The sequence below is a fragment of the Chiloscyllium plagiosum genome, unplaced genomic scaffold (assembly GCF_037043375.1).
Source record: "Chiloscyllium plagiosum isolate Xiang-an unplaced genomic scaffold, Cpla_swu_hap1 HiC_scaffold_37, whole genome shotgun sequence".
Lineage (NCBI taxonomy): Eukaryota > Metazoa > Chordata > Chondrichthyes > Orectolobiformes > Hemiscylliidae > Chiloscyllium > Chiloscyllium plagiosum.
The window spans coordinates 20,139,116-20,165,916 of NW_028270175.1; the positions used below are offsets into that span (position 1 = coordinate 20,139,116).

At 41.6% G+C, this 26,801-nt stretch overlaps 1 protein-coding gene across 4 annotated transcripts in view; it reads left to right on the top strand.

The window, feature by feature from the left end:
* Positions 1 to 26,801, top strand: part of LOC122540105 (uncharacterized) — a 110,829-nt gene that overhangs the window by 41,821 nt on the left and 42,207 nt on the right. For all 4 annotated transcript variants that reach the window (XM_087980438.1, XM_087980437.1, XM_087980436.1 and 1 more), the window contains exon 2: positions 1 to 26,801. This exon is cut by the window's right edge and continues 23,893 nt beyond it. In XM_087980438.1, the coding sequence (XP_087836564.1) occupies positions 1 to 26,801 (26,801 nt within the window).

Below are 26,801 nucleotides of genomic sequence, written 5' to 3' on the forward strand. Positions count from 1 at the left end.
TCATTGAAGCAAATTCAACACAATATGCTACAACTAAAGACTTGACTACACCATTGAATTCTACAAAGGAAATGGCAGTAACTATTTCAGAAGATCAATACCATAATGGTACAACACCTCATAACACCACAATACCCAAAAGGATGTCTCAACAAAAACTTGAGACAGAATCCCATCCATCACTTACTGACCTATTATCAATAAGTCAGACTTCAATAGAGAACCAGCCAAGCACTCCGCAACTAGAATTGACAACTCAGTCTTCAACAGAAAGCCATACAATGACCAACAAGTTGACAATATCTGAGCCTTCATCTGTAAGCAAGACACAAGATTTATTGACAACTGCACTAAATTTAGAAAGTCATTCAACCCCAACACAAGTATCAACAGCCATTGTGTCTTTATCAGATATGTATTCAACAACAACACAACAAATAACAGTAACTCAGTCTTCATCAGAAACTCAGACATCACAACGCTCCTCAATCACCTCTTTACAATCAACAATACAGTCTTCATCAGAGACACATCCAGCTGAAATAGAATTGTCAGCAATAGCATCATCCTCAGAAGAAATACATTCATTTGCACAGCCATCATCAATGACTCATCTGAGACCAGAATCCAAAAAAATAACATCAAAAGTATCATCAATAATTGAGTCTTCTACAGAATCGCTTGTGGCTCATAAACGACGATCATCAACAACTGAGATGTCACCAGAAATGTATCCTACAGCAACACCAATATCAGCAGTAGCAAAATCTTCACCAGGGACACATCCGACAACTGCACAAATATCATCTTTGGCAACGTCCTCATCACAAATTCACACAACACTACAAGGCTCATTAGAAATGACTTCCATGAGGGAAACCAGTTCAATCACAAAACAGGTACCACCAACAACTGGCTCTTTAACAGAAACAAGTCAAGCAACTTTACAACTATCATCGATCACAAACCATTCAGCAGTGACCCAACAAAGTAACAGAATCTCACTGAGAACTTGGTATTCAACAGACAGCCAGGCAACAACTGAAACTTCAAGTGATTTGTCCCCTGCATCAACACAACTGTCAGCAGTAACACTGAATTCATCAGCAACCCATCCAACCACAGTGAAAAGATCATCAGTTGCACCAGCCTCATCAGAAACCCATTCGTCAGCACAAAGTACATCAATAAATCCTTTAACATCAGAAACCAATCCAACAAAATCACAAGAGTCATCCATAACTGGGTCTTCTTCAGAATCCCATCCAACAGTGACACAAGTATTGTCAACAATTGAGTCTGCTTCAGAGGCCAGTCAGGGAATATCACATGAAACCTTTACAGGGCAACCTTCATCAGAACCTCATCCAGAAAACACTTCATTCAAACTGAGGACGAAATCAACCCCTGGAACACGGCCAACAACTATACAATTATTATTTAGCACTGAGACCTCAGCAAAAACCACTTCAGGAGAACCACTAGTATTTCCAGGAACTGAGACAGCATCAGTAGGACATCCAACAACAACTCATGTGCCATTCAAAACTGTTTCATCATCAGAAAGCGATTCAACAATGACACAAGTTTCATCAATAACTGAAACTTCCTCAGAATTGCATCCCACAACAACACCGGTGTCAGCAGTAACAAAGACATCATCAGAGACACATTCAACAGAAAAAGAATTGTCATCAGTAACATTATCCTCAGCCGCAACCTACTCACCTGCACAACCATCATCAGTAAATGTAAGTCCACTACAATCCAATCCGGCAACATCACAAATATCATCAATAACCAAGTATTCTTCAGAATCACGTGCAGCTCAGAAACATCAAGCATCAATAACAGAGACATCATCTGAAATGAACACTTCACCAACACAAACATCAGCAGTTACACTGTCTTCATCAGAGAACCATCCAACAACAGCACAAATATCATTGTTGGCAACGTCCTCATCACAAATCCACTCTACAGCACAACGCTCATTAGAATCGACTTCCACATTAGAATCCACTTCAACCACAGCACAGGTACTATCAATAACTGACTCTTCAACAAAAACAAGTCATGTAACTTCACAAGTATCATCATTAACAAAACATTCAGCAGTGACTGAACAAAGTAACACAGTCTCACTGGAAACTGAGTCTTCATCAGGCAATGAGTCAACAATGACTCAAACATCACCAACAATAGAAACTTCATTTGAATTGTCCCCTGCATCAACACATGTGTCAGCAATAACACTGAATTCATCAGCAACCCATCCAAACACAGAGAAAAGATCGTCAGTTCCATCAGCCTCATCAGAAAATCATTCGTCAGCACAGAATTCATCAACGCCAGAAAATAATCCCAAAACAGCACAAGTTTTAACCAAAACTGAGCCTTCTTCAGATAAACATCCAACAGTGACACAAGTCTCATCAATAATTCAGTCTCCATCGGAAACCAGTCAGGGATCATCACAAGTAACCTTGACAGGACAATCTCCATCTGAATCGCAGCCAGCAAACACTCCAGTAATGATGCAATCATCGTCAGATACCCAGCAAACCATGACACAATTGTCATCCAGCACTGAGTTCTCAGCAGAAACTACTTCAATAAAAGCACAGGTATCCCCAGTAATGGAAACATCATCAGTAACACATCCAACAAGTAATGTGTCATTACAAACTGTGCCATCATCAGAAAGCAATCCAACAATGACCGAAGTATCATCAAAAACTAAGACTTCATCTGAATTGCATCCCTCAATAACACAGGTGTCAGCAGTAACACAGACTTTGTCAGAGACGCAGACAACACAAAGAGAACTGTCATCATTAAAGTCGTACTCAGCTGAAAACTATTCATCTACACAGCTATTATCACGGACTCCTTCTGCACCAGAATCTGGGTCAAAAAGATCTCAATTGACATCAGTAACTGAGTCTTCATCAGAACTCCATGGTACCCTTGCCAAAAGATCATCTATAACTGCGACATCATCAGAAATCTATACAACAACAACACAGACATCAGCAGTAACAATGTCTTCATCAGAGACACATCCAACAACTGCACAAATATCATCACTGGCAACATCCCCAAAACTGATTCAGTCAACACCACAAGGGTCATTAGAAACTGCATCTAGTTCAACCATGGCACAAGTAGCATCAGTAACTGGCTCCTCAAAAGAAACAAGTCAATCAACTTCACAAGTATCATCAATCACAAAACATTCAGCCCTGACTGAACAAAGTAACAATGTCACTTTGGTAACAGGGTCTTTATCAGGCAGCCGAACAAGAATGACAAAAATATCACCAATAACAGAACCTTCATCTCAATGGTCCCCTGCATCAAAACAAGTGTCAGCAGTGACACTAAATTCCTCAGAATCCCATCTAACCACAGTGAAATCTTCGTCATTTACACCAGCCTCATCAGAAACCTATTCCTCAGCACAGAGTGCATCAATAAATTCTTCAACATCAGATACCAATGCAACAACAGCACAAGTGGCATCCATAACTGGGTCTTCTTTAGAATCACATCCAATAGTGACACAAGACTCATCAACAACTGGGTCTCTACCGGAAACCAGTCAGGGATCATCCCAATTATCCTTTTTAGGACAATCGTCATCTGAATCTCATCCAGCAAAAACTCCAATGACACACACGACTCATTCTTCATCAGAAACACAGCCAACAAGGATACAATCAGTATCCAGTACTGACCACTCAGCAGGAAGTACTTCAGGAGAAGCAAAAGAGTCTTCAGTAACTGAGACATCATCACAAACACATCCAATAACAAGGAACATGTCTTTCAAAACCTTGAAATCATCAGAAAGCAATCCAACAATGACACAAGTGTCATCAATAACTAAGACTTCACCAGAAATCCTTCCCACAACATCACAGCTGTCAACAGCGACACAGACTTCATCACTGACCCACTCAACAGAAAGCAAATTGTCATCACTCGTGTCAACAGAAACCCATTCATCTGCACACACATCATCAGTGATTCCTTCCACAGGAGAATCCAATCTAACAACATCGCAACTCTCATCAAGACCTGAGTCTTCTTCACAATACCAGCCTGTACATACTCTACGATCATCAATAACTGAGACATCATCAGAAATGTATCCAACAACAACACAGACATCAGCAGTAACAATGCATTCATCAGAGACACATCCAACAACTGCACAATTATCTTCATTGGCAACATCTTCATCACTAATCCACACAACACTTCAAGGCTCATCTGAAAATGCGTCTAGCTCAATGACAGCAAAGGTACCATCAATAACTGGGTCTTCAACACAAACAAGTCAAGCAACATTCCAAGTATCATTGATTACAAAACATTCAGCACTGACTGAGCAAAGCAACAATGTCTCTTTGGTCACTGAGTCTTCATCAGGCAGCCAGACAACAACAACAAAAATATCACTAATAACAGAATCTTCATCTGAATTGTCCTCTGCTTCAATACAAGTGTTAGCAGTCACACCAAATTCCTCAGAATCCCATCCAAACACAGTGAAATCTTCGTCATTTACACCAGCCTCCTCAGCACGGAGTACATCAATAAATTCTTCAACATCAGAAACCAATGCAACAACAGCACATGTCACATCCATAACTGGGTCTTCTTCAGAATCACATCCAATAGTGCCAGAAGCATCGTCAATCACTGAGACCCCATTACACACCAGTCAGGGATCATCACAAGTAACCGATTCAGGACAATCTTCATCTGAACTTTATCCAGCAAACACACCAGTGACACAGATGACTCAATCATCTTCAGATAACGGGCCAACAATGATTCAATTATTATCCAGCACTGAGTCCTCAGCAGAAAACACTTCAAGAGAAGCACTAAAATCCCCACTAAAGGAGACATCATCAATAACACACTCAATGAGTAATGTGTCATTTCAAACAGTGCCATCATCAGAAAGCAATCCAACAAAGATACAAGCATCATCAACAATTAAGACTTCATCTGAATTGTATCCCACAACAACACAGGTGTCAGCAGTAACACTGACTTTGTCAGAGACCCAGACAACACAAAGAGAATTGCCATCATTAAAATCGTCCTCAGATGAAAACTATCCATCTGCACAGCCATTATTTCTAACTCTTTCTACACCAGAATCTGGGTCATCAAGATCACAATTCACATCAATAACTCAGTCTTTGTCAGAATTCAATGGTACCCATGCAAAAACATCATCAATAACTGCGACATCATCAGAAATGTATCCAACAACAACACAGAGATCTGCAGGAACAATGTCTTCATTAGAGAAGCATCCAACAACTGCACAAATAACATCACTGGCAACGTCTTCATCACTGAGCCACTCAGCACCACAAGGATCATTAGAAACTGCATCCAGTTCAACCATGGCACAGGTACCATCAATAACTGGCTCTTCAAAAGAAACAGGTCAAACAACTTCACAAGTATCATCAATCACAAAACATTCAGTACTGACTGAACAAAGTAACAATGTCTCTTTGGTGACTGGGTCTTCATCAGGTAGCCAGGCAACAACGATAAAAATATCACCAATAACAGAACCTTCATCTGAATGGTCCCCTGCATCAAAACAAGTGTCAGTAGTGACACTAAATTCCTCAGACTCCCATCCAACAACCATGAAATCATTGTCATTTGCACCAGCCCCATCAGGAACCTATTCCTCAGCACACAGTACATCAATAAATTCTTCAACATCAGAAACCAATGCAACAACAGCACAAGTGGCATCCATAACTGGGTCTTCTTCAAATTCACATCCAACAGTGACACAAGTCTCGTCAACAACTGTGTCTCTACCGGAAACCAGTCAGGGATCATCCCAATTATCAGTGATCCAACAAAGTAATACAGTCTCATTGGTAACTGGGTCTTCACTGGGCAGTCACTCAACAGTGACACAATTTTCATCATCAACAGAGCCTGCATCTGAATTATCCCCTGCATCAACACAAGCCTCAGCAGTAACAGTGAATTCATCAGCAACCCATCCAACCACAGTGAAAGAATCAACTACATCGGCCTCATCAGAAACCTATCCGTCCCCACAGAGTACATCAATAAATTCTTCAACATTCAAAAACAACTCAACAACAGCACAGGTGTCACCCATAACTGGGTCTTCTTCAGAATCCCACCCAAAAATAACAGAAGCTTCATCAATCACTGAGACCCCATTAGAGACCAGTCAGGGATCATCACAGAAAACCTCTTCAGGACCATCTTCATCTGAATCTCATCCAGCAAACACCCCAGTAACACTGATGATACAATCATCATCACAATCTCAGCCAACAATCTTGCAACTATCATCCAGCACTGAGTCCTCAGCAGAAACCACTTCAAGAGATGCACTAGTGTCCCCAGTAAAGGAGACACCATCAGTAACACACCCAACAACGAGTAATGTGTCATTCCAAACTGTGCCATCATCAGAAAGCAATCCAACAGTGACACAAGTATCATCCACAACTAAGTCTTCATCTGAATTGTATCCCACAAAAACACAGGTGTCTGCAGTAACCCAGACTCCGTCAGGAACCCAGTCAACACAAAGAGAATTCTCATCAATAACATCGTCCTCAGCTGAAAACTATTCATCTGCACAGCCATCATCACAGACTCCTTCTACACCAGAATCAGGGTCATCAACATCACAGTTTGCCTCAATACCTGTGTCTTCATCAGAACACCAGGGTACCCATGCTAAAAGATCATCAATAACTGCGACGTCATCAGAAATGTATCCAACAACAAAACAGACATCAGCAGTAACAATGTCTTCATCAGAGACACATCCAGCAACTGCACAAATATCATCACTGGCAACATCCTCATCACTGATTCACTCAATACCACAAGGGTCATTAGAAACTGAATCAAGTTCAACTACGGCACAGGTACCATCAATAACTGGCTCTTCAAAAGAAACAAGTCAACCAACTTCACAAGTATCATCAATCACAAAACATTCAGCACTGACTGAACAAAGTAACAATGTCACTTTGGTAACAGGGTCTTTATCAGGCAGCCAAACAAGAATGACAAAAATATCACCAATAACAGAACCTTCATCTCAATGGTCCCCTGCATCAAAACAAGTGTCAGCAGTGACACTAAATTCCTCAGAATCCCATCTAACCACAGTGAAATCTTCGTCATTTACACCAGCCTCATCAGAAACCTATTCCTCAGCACAGAATGCATCAATAAATTCTTCAACATCAGAAACCAGTGCAACAACAGCACAAGTGGCATCCATAACTGGGTCTTCTTCAGAATCACATCCAATAGTGACACAAGTGTCATCAACAACTGTGTCTCTACCGGAAACCAGTCAGGGATCATCCCAATTATCCTTTTTAGGACAATCGTCATCTGAATCTCATTCAGCAACAACTCCATTGATACACACGACTCATTCTTCATCAGAAACACAGCCAACAAGGATACAATCAGTATCCAGTACTGACCGCTCAGCAGGAAGTACTTCAGGAGAAGCACCAGAGTCTCCAGTAACTGAGACATCATCACAAACACATCCAACAACAAGGAACATGTCTTTCAAAACTTTGAAGTCGTCAGAAAGCAATCCAACAATGACACAAGTATTATCAACAACTAAGACTTCACCGGAAATGCATCCCACCACATCACAGCTGTTAACAGCGACACAGGCTTCATCACTGACCCACTCAACAGAAAACAAATTGTCATCACGCGCATCGTCCTCAACTGAAACCCATCTATCTGCACACCCATCATCAGTGACACTTTCCACAGGAGAATCCAATCTAACAACATTGCAACTCTCATCAAGACCTGTGACTTCTTCACAATCCCAGACTGTAAATTCCCAACAATCATCAATAACTGAGACACCATCAGAACTGTATCCAACAACAACACAGACATCAGCAGTAATAATATCTTCATCAGAGACACATCCAACAACTGAACAAATATCATCATTGGCAATGTCTTCATCACTGATCCACTCAACACCTCAAGGCTCAATCGAAACTGCGTCTAGTTCAACCACCACACAGTTAGCAACAATAACTGGCTCTTCAACAGAAATAAGTCAAACAACTTTACAAGTATCATCGATCACAAAACATTCAGCACTGACTCAACAAAGTAACATAATCTCATTGATAACTGGGACTTCATCAGGCACCAAGACAAATACAACGCAAATATCTTCAACAACGGAAACTTCATCAGAATTGCCCCCTACATCAACAAATGGGTCATTTGTAACACTGAATTCATCAACAAACACTCTAACCACAATGAAACCCTCACCAGCCTCATCAGAAAACCATTTGTCAGCACAGAGTATATCAATGAATTCATCACCATCAGAAAACAGTCCCACAACAGCACAAGTCACATCCAAAACTGAGCCTTCTGCAGAATCACATCCAACGGTGACACAAGTCTCATCAATAACTGAGTCTCCTTCAGAAACCAGGCAGAGACAATCCCAAGTAACCTTGACAGGAGCATCCTCATCTGAATCTCAGCCAGTAAATTCTCCAGTAACATTGACGATGCAATCATCAAAAAATACTTGGCCAACAATGACACAATTGTCATCCAGCACTGATTCCTCAGCAGAAACCACTTCAAGCAAAGCACAAGTGTCCCCAGTAACTGAGACAGTATCAGTAACACATCCAACAACAAGTAATGTGTCATTCCATACTGTGCCATCATCAGAAAGGAATCCAAAAATGACACAGGTAACATCAAACACTAAGACTTCATCTGAATTGTATCCCACAACAACACAGATGTCAGCAATGACAGAAACTTTATCAGGGACGCAGTCAACACAAAGAGAATTGTCATCAATAACATTGTCCTCAGCTGAACATTATTCATTTACACAGCCATTATCACTGACTCCTTCTACACCAGAATCTGTGCCATCAAGATCTCAATTCACATCAGTAACTGGGTCTTCATCAGAACTCCATAGTACCCATGCCCAAAGATTATCAATGACAGCAACATCATCAGAAATGTATCCAACAATAACACAGACATCAGCGGGAACAATGTCTTCAGCTGAGACACATCCAACAACTGCACAAATATCATCACTGGCAATGTCTTCATCACTGATCCACTCAACACCTCAAGGCTCATTCGAAACTGAGTCCAGTTCAACAACCACACAGGTGCCATCAATAACTGGCTCGTCAACAGAAACAAGTCAAACAACTTTACAAGTATCCTTGATCACAAAACATTCAACACTGACTGAACAAAGTAACATATTCTCATTGATAACCGAATCTTCATCAGGCACCAAGACAAGTACGACACAAATATCTTCAACAAGAGAGACTTCACCAGAGTTGTCCCCTGCACCAACACAGGGGTCATTTGTAACACTGAATTCACCAGCAAACACTCTAACCACAATGAAACCCTCCTCAGTTATACCAGCCTCATCAGAAAACCATTCATCAGCACAGAGTATATCAATGAATTCATCAACATTAGAAAACAATCCCACAACAGCACAAGTCACATCCAAAACTGAGCCTTCTGCAGAATCACATCCAACGGTGAGACAAGTCTCATCAATAACTGAGTCTCCTTCAGAAACCAGGCAGAGAACATCCCAAGTAACCTTGACAGGACCATCCTCATCTGAATCTCAGCCAGTAAATTCTCCAGTAACATTGACGATGCAATCATCATCAAATACTTGGCCAACAATGACACAATTGTCATCCAGCACTGAGTCCTCAGCAGAAACCACTTCAAGCAAAGCACGAGTGTCCCCAGTAACTGAGACAATATCAGTAACACATCCGACAAGTAAAATGTCATTCAAATCGCTGTCATCATCAGAAAGCAGTCCAACAATGACACAGGTAACATCAATAACTAAGACTTCATCGGAACTGTATCCCACAACAGCACAGCTGTCAACAGTGACACAGACTTCATCACAGACCAACTCAACAGGAAAAGAATTGCAATCAATAGCGTCGGCCTCAGTTGAAACCCATTCATTTGCAAAGCCATCATCGGCGACTCCTTCTACATCAGAAACCAAATCATCAACATCACAACTCTCAGCCATAACCGAGTCTTCTTCAGAACTCCATCGTACACACACCCAAAGATCATTAAGAACTGGGACTATATCAGAAATGTATCCTACAGCAACACAAATGTCAACAGTACCAATGTCTTCATCACAGATCCATCCAACAACTGCACAAATATCATCATTGGCAACGTCCTCATCACAGATCCACTCAACACCACAAGGGTCATTAGAAACTGCTTCCACTTTAGAAACGAGCTCGCCCAATGCAGAGAAACCAACAATAACTGGCTTTTCAATACAGACAAGTCAAGCAACTTCACAACTATCCTCAATCACTAAAAACTCAGCAGGGACCCAACAAAGTAATACAGTCTCATTGGTAACTGGGTCTTCACCGGGCAGCCACTCATCAGTGACACAATTTTCATCATCAAAAGAGCCTGCATCTGAATTATCCCCTGCATCAACACAAGCGTCAGCAGTAACAGTGAATTCATCAGCAACCCATCCAACCACAGTGAAAGAATCAACCACACCGGCCTCATCAGAAACCTATCCGTCCCCACAGAGTACATCAATAAATTCTTCAACATTCAAAAACAACTCAACAGCAGCACAGGTGTCACCCATAACTGGGTCTTCTTCAGAATCCTTTCCAAAAGTAACAGAACCTTCACCAAGCATTGAAACCCCAAAACAGACCAGTCAGGGATCATTACAGAAAACCTCTTCAGGACAATCTTCATCTGAATCTCATCCAGCAAACACATTATTAACACTGATGACACAATCATCATCACAATCTCAGCCAACAATCTTTCAACTATCATCCAGCACTGAGTCCTCAGCAGAAACCATTTCAAGAGATGCACTAGTGTCCCCAGTAAAGGAGACACCATCAGTAACACACCCAACAACGAGTAATGTGTCATTCCAAACTGTGCCATCATCAGAAAGGAATCCAACAATAATACAAGCATCACCAATAACTGACACTTCATCTGAATTGCATCCCACAACAACGCAGGTGTCAGCAGTAACACAGACTTCATCAGGAACCCAATCTACACAAAGAGAATTGTCATCAATAACATCGTCCTCATCTGAAAACCATTCATCTGCACAGCCTTCATCACAGACACCTTCTACACCAGAATCTGGGTCAACAAGATCACAATTCACAAATGTAACTGAATCTTCATCAGAACTCCATGGCGCCCACGCCCAAAGATCATCAACAACTGAGACATCATCAGAAATCTATCCAACAATACAGACATCAGCAGGAACATTGTCTTCATCAGAGATACATCCAACAACTGGAGAAATATCACTGGCAACATCTTCATCAATAAACCAATCAACACCACAAAGGTCATTGGAAACTGCGTCCATTTCAATCATGGCACAAGTAGCATCAGTAACTGGCTCCTCAAAAGAAACAAGTCAGGCATCATCAATCACAAAAAATTCAGCACTGACTGAACAAAGTAACAATGACTCTTTGGCGACTGGATTTTCATCAGGCAGCCAGACAACAACAACAAAAATATTACCAATAACAGAACCTTCATCTGAGTTGTCCCATGCTTCAATACAAGTGTCAGCAGTTACACCAAATTCCTCAGAATCCCATCCAACCACAGTGAAATCTTCATCATTTACATCAGCTTCCTCAGGAAACTATTCCTCAGCACAGAGTACATCAATAAATTCTTCAGCATCAGAAAACAATGCAACACTAGTACATGTCACATCCTTAACTGAGTCTTCTTCAGCATCACATCCAATAGTGCCAGAAGCATCGTCAATCACTGAGACCCCATTACACAACAGTCAGGTATCATCACAAGCATCAGGACAATCTTCATCTGAACCTTATCCAGCAAACACAACAGTGACACAGATGACTCAATCATCTTCAGAAACCCAGCCAACAGACACACAATTCTCATCCAGCACTGAGTCTTCAGCAGAAATCATTTCAGGAGACGCACGAGAATCTTCAGTATCTGCGACATCATCAGGAACACATCCAACAACGAACTTGTCATTGAAGACAGTGTCATCATCGGAAAGCGATCCAACAATGATACAAGTATCATCAATAACTAAGGTTTCATCTAAATTGTATCCCACAACAACACAGGTATCAGCAGTAACACAGACTTTGTCAGAGATCCAGACAGCACAAAGAAAATTGGCATCATTAAAGTCATCCTCAGCTGAAAACTATTCTTCTGCACATCCATTCTCGCAGACCCCTTCTACACTAGAACCTGGGTCATCAAGATCAGAATTCACATCAATAACTGAGTCTTCATCAGAAAGTAACAATGTCTCGTTGGTTACTGGGTCTCCATCAGGCAGCTGGAAAACAACGTCATCAGACTCCCAACTAACCACAGCAAAATCTTCATCATTTACACCAGCCTCATCAGAAACCTATTCCTCAGCACAGAGTGCATCAATAAATTCTACAACATCAAATACCAATGCAACAACAGCACAAGTGGCATCCATAACTGGGTCTTCTTCAGAATTACATCCAATAGTGACACAAGTCTCATCAACAACTGTGTCTCTACCGGAAACCAGTCAGGGATCATCCCAATTATCCTTTTTAGGACAATCGTCATCTGAATCTCATTCAGCAACAACTCCATTGACACGAACGACTCATTCTTCATCAGAAACACAGCCAACAAGGATACAATCAGTATCCAGTACTGACCGCTCAGCAGGAAGTACTTCAGGAGAAGCACCAGAGTCTCCAGTAAATGAGACATCATCACAAACACATCCAACAACTAGGAACATGTCTATCAAAACTTTGAAATCTTCAGAAAGCAATCCAACAATGACACAGATGTCATCAATAACTAAGAATTCATCAGAAATGCAATCTACAACATCACAGCTGTCAACAGCGACACAGATTTCATCACTGACCCACTCAACAGAAAACAAGTTTTCTTTGCTCACGTCATCCTCATCTGAAACCCATCTATCTGCACACCCATCATCAGTGACACTTGCTACAGGAGAATCCAATCTAACAACATTGCAATTCTCATCAAGACCGGAGTCTTCATCACAATCCCAGACTGTACATACCTACCAATCATCAATAACTGAGACATCATCAGAATTGTATCCAACAACAACACAGACATCAGCAGTAACAATATCTTCATCAGAGGCACATCCAACAACTGAACAAATATCATCACTGGCAATGTCTTCATCACCGATCCAATCAACACCTCAAGGATCATTCGAAACTGCGTCCAGTTCAACCACCGCACAGGTACCATCAATAACTGGCTCTTCAACAGAAACAAGTCAAACAACTTTACAAGTGTCATCGATCACAAAACATTCAGCACTGACTGAACAAAGTAACACATTCTCATTGATAACTGGGTCTTCATCAGGCACCAAGACAAATACAACGCAAATATCTTCAACAACAGAAACTTCAACAGAATTGTCCCCTGCACCAATACATGGGTCATTTGTAACACTGAATTCATCAGAAAACACTCTAACCACAATGAAATCCTCCTCAGTTACATCAGCCTCATCAGAAAACCATCCATCAGCACAGAGTATATCAATGAATTCATCAATATCAGAAAACAATCCCACAACAGCACAAGTCACATCCACTTCAGAACCGACTTCGGAATCGCATCCGATAGTGACACAAGTCTCATCAATAACTGAGTCTCCATCAGAAACCAGTCAGGGATCATCACAAGTAGCCTCAACAGTCTCATTGGTAACTGGGTCTTCACCGGGCAGCCACTCAACAGTGACACAATTTTCATCATCAAAAGAGCCTGCATCTGAATGGTCCCCTGCATCAACACAAGCGTCAGCAGTAACAGTGAATTCATCAGCAACCCATCCAACCACAGTGAAAGAATCAACTACACCGGCCTCATCAGAAACCTATCCATCCCCACAGAGTACATCGATAAATTCTTCAACATTCGAAAACAACTCAACAACAGCACAGGTGTCACCCATAACTGGGTCTTCTTCAGAATCCTTTCCAAAAGTAACAGAACCTTCATCAAGCATTGAAACCCCAAAACAGACCAGTCAGGAATCATCACAGAAAACCTCTTCAGGACAATCTTCATCTGAATCTCATCCAGCAAACACCCCAGTAACACTGATGACACAATCATCATCACAATCTCAGCCAACAATCTTGCAACTATCATCCAGCACTGAGTCCTCAGCAGAAACCACTTCAAGAGATGCACTAGTGTCCCCAGTAAAGGAGACACCATCAGTAACACACCCAACAACGAGTAATGTGTCATTCCAAACTGTGCCATCATCAGAAAGCAATCCAAAAGTCACACAACTATCATTAACAACAAAGTCTTCGTCTGAATTATATCCCACAACAACGCAGGTGTCAGCAGTAACACTGACTTCATCAGGAACCCAATCTACACAAAGAGAGTTGTCATCAATAACATCGTCCTCAGCTGAAAACTATTCATCTGCACAGCCATCATGGCAGACTCCTTCTACACCAGAATCTGGGTCAACAAGATCACAATTCGTATCTGTAACTGAATTTTCATCAGAACTCCATGGCGCCCATGCTCAAAGATCATCAACAACTGAGACATCATCAGAAATGTATCCAACAACACAGACATCAGCAGGAACAATGTCTTCATCAGAGACACATCTAACAACTGGACAAATATCACTGGCAACGTCTTCATCACTGATCCAATCAACACCACAAGGGTCATTAGTAACTGCATCCAGTTCAATCACAGCACAAGTAGCGTCAATAACTGGCTCCTCAAAAGAAACAGGTCAAGCAACTTCACAAGTATCATCAATCACAAATAATTCAACACTGACTGAACAAAGTAACTGGATGACTGGATTTTCATCAGGCAGCAGGACAACAACAAAAATATTACCAATAACAGAACCTTCATCTGAATTGTCCCCTGCTTCAACACAAATGTCAGCAGTTACACCAAATTCCTCAGAACCCCATCCAACCACAGTGAAACTATCGTCATTTACACCAGCCTCCTCAGAAACCTATTCCTCAGCCCAGAGAATATCTATAAATTCTTCAACATCAGAAACCAATGCAACAACAGCATATGTCGCTTCCATAACTGGGTCTTCTTCAGCATCACATCCAATAGTGCCAGAAGCATCTTCAATCACTGAGACCCCATTACACACCAGTCAGGGATCATCACAAGTAACTGATTCAGGACAATCTTCATCTGAATCTTATTCAGCAAAAACACCAGTGACACAGATGACTCAATCATCTTCAGAAACTCGGACAACAGTGACACAATTCTCATCCAGCACTGAGACATCAGCAGCTGCCATTTCAGGAAAAGCACGAGTATCTTCAGTAACTGCGACATCATCAGGCACATATCCAACAACGAATTTGACATTGAAGACTGTGTCAGAAAGCAATCCAACAATAATACAAGTATCATCAATAACTAAGAGTTCATCTGAATTGTATCCCACAACATCACAGGTGTCAGCAGTAACCCAGACTTTGTCAGAGATCCAGACAACACAAGGACAATTGCCATTATTAACATCGTCCTCAGCTGAAAACTATTCATCTGCAAATTCATTATCGCAGAGTCCTTCTACACCAGAATCAGGGTCATCAACATCACAATTTGCCTCAATAACTGTGTCTTCATCAGAACACCAGGGTACCCATGCCAAAAGATCATCAATAACTGCGACATCATCAGAAATGTATCCAACAACAAAACAGACATCAGCAGTAACAATGTCTTCATCAGAGACACATCCAGCAACTGCACAAATATCATCACTGGCAACATCCTCATCACTGATTCACTCAATACCACAAGGGTCATTAGAAACTGAATCAAGTTCAACTACGGCACAGGTACCATCAATAACTGGCTCTTCAAAAGAAACAAGTCAACCAACTTCACAAGTATCATCAATCACAAAACATTCAGCACTGACTGAAGAAAGTAACAATGTCTCGTTGGTTACTGGGTCTCCATCAGGCAGCTGGACAACAACGTCATCAGACTCCCCTCCAACCACAGTGAAATCTTCGTCACTTACACCAGCCTCATCAGAAACCTATTCCTCAGCACAGAATGCATCAATAAATTCTACAACATCAGATACCAATGCAACAACAGCACAAGTGGCATCCATAACTGGGTCTTCTTCAGAATCACATCCAATAGTGACACAAGTCTCATCAACAACTGTGTCTCTACCGGAAACCAGTCAGGGATCATCCCAATTATCCTTTTTAAGACAATCGTCATCTGAATCTCATTCAGCAACAACTCCATTGACACACACGACTCATTCTTCATCAGAAACACAGCCAACAAGGATACAATCAGTATCCAGTACTGACCGCTCAGCAGGAAGTACTTCAGGAGAAGCACCAGAGTCTCCAGTAACTGAGACATCATCACAAACACATCCAACAACAAGGAACATGTCTATCAAAACTTTGAAATCATCAGAAAGCACTTCAACAATGACACAGGTGTCATCACCAACTAAAACGTCACCACAAATGCAATCTACAACATCACAGCTGTCAACAGCGACACAGATTTCATCACTGACCTACTCAATAAAAAACACATTTTCTTCACTTGCATCGTCCTCAACTGAAACCCATCTATCTGCACACCCATCATCAGTGACACGTTCTACAGGAGAATCCAATCTACCAACAATGCAATTCTCATCAAGACCTGAGTCTTCATCACAATCCCAGACTGTACCTACCCACCAATCATCAATAACTGAGACATCATCAGAATTGTATCCAACAACAAAACAGACATCAGCACTAATAATATCTTCATCAGAGACACATCCAACAACTAAACAAATATCATCACTGGCAATGTCTTCATCACTGATCCACTCAACACCTCAAGGATCATTCGAAACTGTGTCCAGTTCAACCACCGCACAGATACCATCAATAACTGGCTCTTCAACAGAAACAAGTCAAACAACTTTACAAGTATCATCGATCACAAAACATTCAGCACTGACTGAACAAAGTAACACATTCTCATTGACAACTGGGTCTTCATCAGGCACCAAGACAAATACAACGCAAATATCTTCAACAACGGAAGCTTCATCAGAATTGTCTCCTGCACCAATACATGTGTCATTTGTAACACTGAATTCATCAGAAAACACTCTAACCACAATGAAATCCTCCTCAGTCACATCAGCCTCATCAGAAAACCATTTGTCAGCACAGAGTGTATCAATGAATTCATCAATATCAGAAAACAATCCCACAACAGCACAAGTTACATCCATTTCGGAATCGCATCCGATAGTGACACAAGTCTCATCAATAACTGAGTCTCCATCAGAAACCAGTCAGGGATCATCACAAGTAGCCTCAACAGTCTCATTGGTAACTGGGTCTTCACCGGGCAGCCACTCAACAGTGACACAATTTTCATCATCAAAAGAGCCTGCATCTGAATTGTCCCCTGCATCAACACAAGCGTCAGCAGTAACAGTGAATTCATCAGCAACTCATCCAACCACAGTGAAAGAATCAACTACACCGGCCTCATCAGAAACCTATCCGTCCCCACAGAGTACATCAATAAATTCTTCAACATTCAAAAACAACTCAACAACAGCACAGGTGTCACCCATAACTGGGTCTTCTTCAGAATCCTTTCCAAAAGTAACAGAACCTTCATCAAGCATTGAAACCCCATTACGGACCAGTCAGGGATCATCACAGAAAACCTCTTCAGGACAATCTTCATCTGAATCTCATCCAGCAAACACATTAGTAACACTGATGACACAATCATCATCACAATCTCAGCCAACAATCTTGCAACTATCATCCAGCACTGAGTCCTCAGCAGAAACCACTTCAAGAGATGCACTAGTGTCCCCAGTAAAGGAGACACCATCAGTAACACACCCAGCAACGAGTAATGTGTCATTCCAAACTGTGCCATCATCAGAAAGCAATCCAACAGTGACACAACTATCACCAACAACTATGTCTTCATCTGAATTATATCCCACAACAACGCAGGTGTCAGCAGTAACACTGACTTCAACAGGAACCCAATCTACACAAAGAGAATTGTCATCAATAACATCGTCCTCAGCTGGAAACTATTCATCTGCACAGCCATCATGGCAGACTCCTTCTACACCAGAATCTGGGTCAACAAGATCACAATTCACAAATGTAACTGAATCTTCATCAGAACCGAATGGCGCCCATGCCCAAAGATCATCAACAACTGAGACATCATCAGAAATGTATCCAACAACACAGACATCAGCAGGAACAATGTCTTCATCAGAGACACATCTAACAACTGGACAAATATCACTGGCAACGTCTTCATCACTGATCCAATCAACACCACAAGGGTCATTAGAAACTGCATCCAGTTCAATCACAGCACAAGTAGCGTCAATAACTGGCTCCTCAAAAGAAACAGGTCAAGCAACTTCACAAGTATCATCAATCACAAATAATTCAACACTGACTGAACAAAGTAACTGGATGACTGGATTTTCATCAGGCAGCAGGACAACAACAAAAATATTACCAATAACAGAACCTTCATCTGAATTGTCCCCTGCTTCAACACAAATGTCAGCAGTTACACCAAATTCCTCAGAACCCCATCCAACCACAGTGAAACTATCGTCATTTACACCAGCCTCCTCAGAAACCTATTCCTCAGCCCAGAGAATATCTATAAATTCTTCAACATCAGAAACCAATGCAACAACAGCATATGTCGCTTCCATAACTGGGTCTTCTTCAGCATCACATCCAATAGTGCCAGAAGCATCTTCAATCACTGAGACCCCATTACACACCAGTCAGGGATCATCACAAGTAACCGATTCAGGACAATTTTCATCTGAATCTTATTCAGCAAAAACACCAGTGACACAGATGACACAATCATCTTCAGAAACCCGGACAACAGTGACACAATTCTCATCCAGCACTGAGTCATCAGCAGCTGCCATTTCAGGAAAAGCACGAGTATCTTCAGTAACTGCGACATCATCAGGCACATATCCAACAACGAATTTGACATTGAAGACTGTGTCATCATCAGAAAGCAATCCAACAATAATACAAGTATCATCAATAACTAAGAGTTCATCTGAATTGTATCCCACAACATCACAGGTGTCAGCAGTAACCCAGACTTTGTCAGAGATCCAGACAACACAAGGACAATTGCCATTATTAACATCGTCCTCAGCTGAAAACTATTCATCTGCAAATTCATTATCGCAGAGTCCTTCTACACCAGAATCAGGGTCATCAACATCACAATTTGCCTCAATAACTGTGTCTTCATCAGAACACCAGGGTACCCATGCCAAAAGATCATCAATAACTGCGACATCATCAGAAATGTATCCAACAACAAAACAGACATCAGCAGTAACAATGTCTTCATCAGAGACACATCCAGCAACTGCACAAATATCATCACTGGCAACATCCTCATCACTGAAAGACTCAATACCACAAGGATCATTAGAATCTGCATCAAGTTCAACCACGGCACAGGTACCATCAATAACTGGCTCTTCAAAAGAAACAAGTCAACCAACTTCACATTTATCATCAATCACAAAACATTCAGCACTGACTGAACAAAGTAACAATGTCTCGTTGGTTACTGGGTCTCCATCAGGCAGCTGGACAACAACGTCATCAGACTCCCATCCAACCACAGTGAAATCTTCGTCACTTACACCAGCCTCATCAGAAACCTATTCCTCAGCACAGAGTGCATCAATAAATTCTACAACAACAGATACCAATGCAACAACAGCACAAGTGGCATCCATAACTGGGTCTTCTTCAGAATTACATCCAATAGTGACACAAGTCTCATCAACAACTGTGTCTCTACCGGAAACCAGCCAGGGATCATCCCAATTATCCTTTTTAGGACAATCGTCATCTGAATCTCATTCAGCAACAACTCCATTGACACGAACGACTCATTCTTCATCAGAAACACAGCCAACAAGGATACAATCAGTATCCAGTACTGACCACTCAGCAGGAAGTACTTCAGGAGAAGCACCAGAGTCTCCAGTAACTGAGGCATCATCACAAACACATCCAACAACAAGGAACATGTCTTTCAAAACTTTGAAATCATCAGAAAGCAATCCAACAATGACAAAAGTGTCATCAATAACTAAAACTTCACCACATATGCAATCTACAACATCACAGCTGTCAACAGCGACACAGATTTCATCACTGACCCACTCAACAGAAAACAAATTTTCTTTGCTCGCGTCATCCTCAACTGAAACCCATCCATCTGCACACACATCATCAGTGACACTTTCTAGAGGAGGATCCAATCTAACAACATCACAATTCTCATCAAGACCTGAGTCTTCATCACAATCCCAGACTGTACCTACCCACCAAGCATCAATAACTGAGACATCATCAGAATTGTATCCAACAACAACACAGACATCAGCAGTAACAATATCTTCATCAGAGGCACATCCAACAACTGAACAAATATCATCACTGGCAATGTCTTCATCACCGATCCACTCAAAACCTCAAGGATCATTCGAAACTGCGTCCAGTTCAACCACCGCACAGGTACCATCAATAACTGGCTCTACAACAGAAACAAGTCAAACAACTTTACAAGTATCATCGATCACAAAACATTCTGCACTGACTGAACAAAGTAACACCTTCTCATTGATAACTGGGTCTTCATCAGGCACCAAGACAAATACAACGCAAATATCTTCAACAACGGAAACTTCATCAGAATTGTCTCCTGCACCAATACATGGGTCATTTGTAACACTGAATTCATCAGAAAACACTCTAATCACAATGAAATCCTCCTCAGTCACATCAGCCTCATCAGAAAACCATTTGTCAGCACAGAGTGTATCAATGAATTCATCAATATCAGAAAACAATCCCACAACAGCACAAGTTACATCCATTTCGGAATCGCATCCAATAGTGACACAAGTCTCATCAATAACTGAGTCTCCATCAGAAACCAGTCAGGGATCATCACAAGTACCCTCAACAGTCTCATTGGTAACTGGGTCTTCACCGGGCAGCCACTCAACAGTGACACAATTTTCATCATCAACAGAGCCTGCATCTGAATTGTCCCCTGCATCAACACAAGCGTCAGCAGTAACAGTGAATTCATCAGCAACCCATCCAACCACAGTGAAAGAAACAAATGCACTGGCCTCATCAGAAACCTATCCGTCCCCACAGAGTACATCAATAAATTCTTCAACATTTGAAAACAACTCAACAGCAGCACAGGTGTCACCCATAACTGGGTCTTCTTCAGAATCCTTTCCAAAAGTAACAGAACCTTCATCAAGGATTGAAACCCCAAAACAGACCAGTCAGGGATCATCACAGAAAACCTCTTCAGGACAATCTTCATCGGCATCACATCCAGCAAACACCCCAGTAACACTGATGACACAATCATCATCACAATCTCAGCCAACAATCTTCCAACTATCATCCAGCACTGAGTCCTCAGCAGAAGCCACTTCAAGAGATGCACTAGTGTCCCCAGGAAAGGAGACACCATCAGTAACACACCCAACAACGAGTAATGTGTCATTCCAAACTGTGCCATCATCAGAAAGCAATCCAACAATTGCACAACTATCATTAACAACAAAGTCTTCATCTGAATTATATCCCACAACAACACAGGTGTCAGCAGTAACACTGACTTCATCAATAACTGAGACACCATCAGAACTGTATCCCACAAGAACACAGACATCAGCAGTAATAATATCTTCATCAGAGACACATCCAACAACGAAACAAATATCATCACTGGCAATGTCTTCATCACTGATCCACTCAACACCTCAAGGATCATTCGATACTGCGTCCAGGTCAACAACCGCACAGGTACCATCAATAACTGGCTCATCAACAGAAACAAGTCAAACAACTTCACAAGTGTCATCGATCACAAAACATTCAGCACTTACTGAACAAAGTAACACGTTCTCATTGATAACTGTGTCTTCATCAGGCACCAAGACAAATACAACGCAAATATCTTCAACAACGGAAACTACATCAGAATTGTCCCCTGCACCAATACATGGGTCATTTGTAACACTGAATTCATCAGAAAACACTCTAACCACAATGAAATCATCCTCAGTCACATCAGCCTCATCAGAAAACCATCCGTCAGCACAGAGTGTATCAACGAATTCATCAATATCAGAAAACAATCCCACAACAGCACAAGTTACATCCATTTCGGAATTGCATCCAATAGTGACACAAGTCTCATCAATAACTGAGTCTCCATCAGAAACCAGTCAGGGATCATCACAAGTAGCCTCAACAGTCTCATTGGTAACTGGGTCTTTACCGGGCAGCCACTCAACAGTGACACAATTTTCATCATCAACAGAGCCTGCAACTGAATTATCCCCTGCATCAACACAAGCGTCAGCAGTAACAGTGAATTCATCAGCAACCCATCCAACCACAGTGAAAGAATCAACTACACCGGCCTCATCAGAAACCTATCCGTCCCCACAGAGTACATCAATAAATTCTTCAACATTCGAAAACAACTCAACAACAGCACAGGTGTCACCCATAACTGGGTCTTCTTCAGAATCCTTTCCAAAAGTAACAGAACCTTCATCAAGCATTGAAACCCCAAAACAGACCAGTCAGGGATCATTACAGAAAACCTCTTCAGGACAATCTTCATCGGCATCACATCCAGCAAACACCCCAGTAACACTGATGACACAATCATCATCACAATCTCAGCCAACAATCTTGCAACTATCATCCAGCACTGAGTACTCACCAGAAGCCACTTCAAGAGATGCACGAGTGTCCCCAGTAAAGGAGACACCATCAGTAACACACCCAACAACGAGTAATATGTCATTCCAAACTGTGCCATCATCAGAAAGCAATACAACAATGGCACAACTATCATTAACAACAAAGTCTTCATCAGAACTATATCCCACAACAACACAGGTGTCTGCAGTAACACTGACTTCATCAGGAACCCAATCTACACAAAGAGAATTGTCATCAATAACATCGTCCTCAGCTGAAAACTATTCATCTGCACAGCCATCATGGCAGACTCCTTCTACACCAGAATCTGGGACATCAATATCAGAATTCACATCTGTAACTGAATTTTCATCAGAACTCCATGGCGCCCATGCCCAAAGATCATCAACAACTGAGACATCTTCAGAAATGTATCCAACAACACAGACATCAGCAGGAACAATGTCTTCATCAGAGACACATCTAACAACTGGACAAATATCACTGGCAACGTCTTCATCACTGATCCAATCAACACCACAAGGGTCATTAGAAACTGCATCCAGTTCAATCACAGCACAAGTAGCGTCAATAACTGGCTCCTCAAAAGAAACAGGTCAAGCAACTTCACAAGTATCATCAATCACAAATAATTCAGCACTGACTGAACAAAGTAACTGGATGACTGGATTTTCATCAGGCAGCAGGACAACAACAAAAATATTACCAATAACAGAACCTTCATCTGAATTGTCCCCTGCTTCAACACAAATGTCAGCAGTTACACCAAATTCCTCAGAACCCCATCCAGCCACAGTGAAACTATCATCATATACACCAGCCTCCTCAGAAACCTATTCCTCAGCCCAGAGAATATCTATAAATTCTTCAACATCAGAAACCAATGCAACAACAGCATATGTCGCTTCCATAACTGGGTCTTCTTCAGCATCACATCCAATAGTGCCAGAAGCATCTTCAATCACTGAGACCCCATTACACACCAGTCAGGGATCATCACAAGTAACCGATTCAGAAGAATCTTCATCTGAATCTTATTCAGCAAAAACACCAGTGACACAGATGACTCAATCATCTTCAGAAACCCGGACAACAGTGACACAATTCTCATCCAGCACTGAGTCTTCAGCAGATGCCATTTCAGGAAAAGCACGAGTATCTTCAGTAACTGCGACATCATCAGGCACATATCCAACAACGAATTTGACATTGAAGACTGTGTCATCATCAGAAAGCAATCCAACAATAATACAAGTATCATCAATAACTAAGAGTTCATCTGAATTGTATCCCACAACATCACAGGTGTCAGCAGTAACCCAGACTTTGTCAGAGATCCAGACAATGCAAGGACAATTGCCATTATTAACATCGTCCTCAGCTGAAAACTATTCATCTGCACAGCCATCATCACAGACTCCTTCTACACCAGAATCAGGGTCATCAACATCACAATTTGCCTCAATAACTGTGTCTTCATCAGAACACCATGGTACCCATGCCAAAAGATCATCAATAACTGCGACATCATCAGAAATGTATCCAACAACAAAACAGACATCAGCAGTAACAATGTCTTCATCAGAGACACATCCAGCAACTGCACAAATATCATCACTGGCAACATCCGCATCACTGAAAGACTCAATACCACAAGGGTCATTAAAATCTGCATTAGGTTCAACCACAGCACAGGTACCATCAATAACTGGCTCTTCAAAAGAAACAAGTCAACCAAGTTCACAAGTATCATCAATCACAAAACATTCAGCACTGACTGAACAAAGTACCAATGTCTCGTTGGTTACTGGGTCTCCATCAGGCAGCTGGACAACAACGTCATCAGACTCCCATCCAACCACAGTGAAATCTTCGTCACTTACACCAGCCTCATCAGAAACCTATTCCTCAGCACAGAGTGCATCAATAAATTCTACAACAACAGATACCAATGCAACAACAGCACATGTGGCATCCATAACTGGGTCTTCTTCAGAATTACATCCAATAGTGCCACAAGTGTCATCAACAACTGTGTCACCACCGGAAACAAGTCAGGGATCATCCCAATTATCCTTTTTAGGACAATCGTCATCTGAATCTCATTCAGCAACAACTCCATTGACACACACAACTCATTCTTCATCAGAAACACAGCCAACAAGGATACAATCAGTATCCAGTACTGACCGCTCAGCAGGAAGTACTTCAGGAGAAGCACCAGAGTCTCCAGTAACTGAGACATCATCACAAACACATCCAACAACAAGGAACATGTCTATCAAAACTTTGAAATCATCAGAAAGCAATCCAACAATGACACAAGTGTCATCAATAACTAAAATGTCACCACAAATGCAATCTACAACATCACAGCTGTCAACAGCGACACAGACTTCATCACTGACCCACTCAACAGAAAACATATTTTCTTCACTTGCGTCGTCCTCAACTGAAACCCGTCTATCTGCACACCCATCTTCAGTGACACTTCCAACACGAGTATCCAATCTAACAACATCACAACTCTCATCAAGACCTGAGTCTTCATCACAATCCCAGACTGTATTTACCCACCAATCATCAATAACTGAGACATCATCAGAAATGAATCCACCAAAAACACAGTCATCAGCAGTAATAATTTCGTCATCAGAGACACATCCAACAACTGAACAAATATCATCACTGGCAATGTCTTCATCACTGATCCACTCAACACCTCAAGGATCATTCGAAACTGTTTCCAGTTCAACCACCGCACAGGTACCATCAATAACTGGCTCATCAACAGAAACAAGTCAAACAACTTTACAAGTATCATCGATCACAAAACATTCTGCTCTGACTGAACAAAGTAACACATTCTCATTGATAACTGGGTCTTCATCAGGCACCAAGACAAATACAACGCAAATATCTTCAACAACGGAAACTTTATCAGAAATTTCCCCTGCACCAACACATGGGTCATTTGTAACAGTGAATCCATCAGCAAATACTCTAACCACAATGAAATCCTCCTCAGTTATATCAGCCTCATCAGAAAACCATTTGTCAGCACAGAGTATATCAAGGAATTCATCCACATCAGAACACAATCCCACAACAGCACAATTCACATCCATAACTGAGCATTCTTCGGAATCGCATCCGATAGTGACACAACTCTCATCAATAATTGAGTCTCCATCAGAAACCAGTCAGGGATCATCACAAGTACCCTCAACAGTCTCATTGGTAATTGGGTCTTCATCGAGAAGCCACTCAACAGTGACACAATTTTCATCATCAACAGAGCCTGCATCTGAATTGTCCCCTGCATCAACACAAGCGTCAGCAGTAACAGTGAATTCATCAGCAACCCATCCAACCACAGTGAAAGAATCAACTACACCGGCCTCATCAGAAACCTATCTGTCCCCACAGAGTACATCAATAAATTCTTCAACATTCGAAAACAACTCAACAACAGCACAGGTGTCATCCATAACTGGGTCTTCTTCAGAATCCTTTCCAAAAGTAACAGAAGCTTCATCAAGCATTGAAACCCCGTTACAGACCAGTCAGGGATCATCACATCCAACAGTGACACATGTCTCATCAACATCTGTGTCTCTACTGGACAGCAGTCAGGGAGCATCACAAGTAACCGTTTTAGGACAATCGTCATCTGAATCTCATTCAGCAACA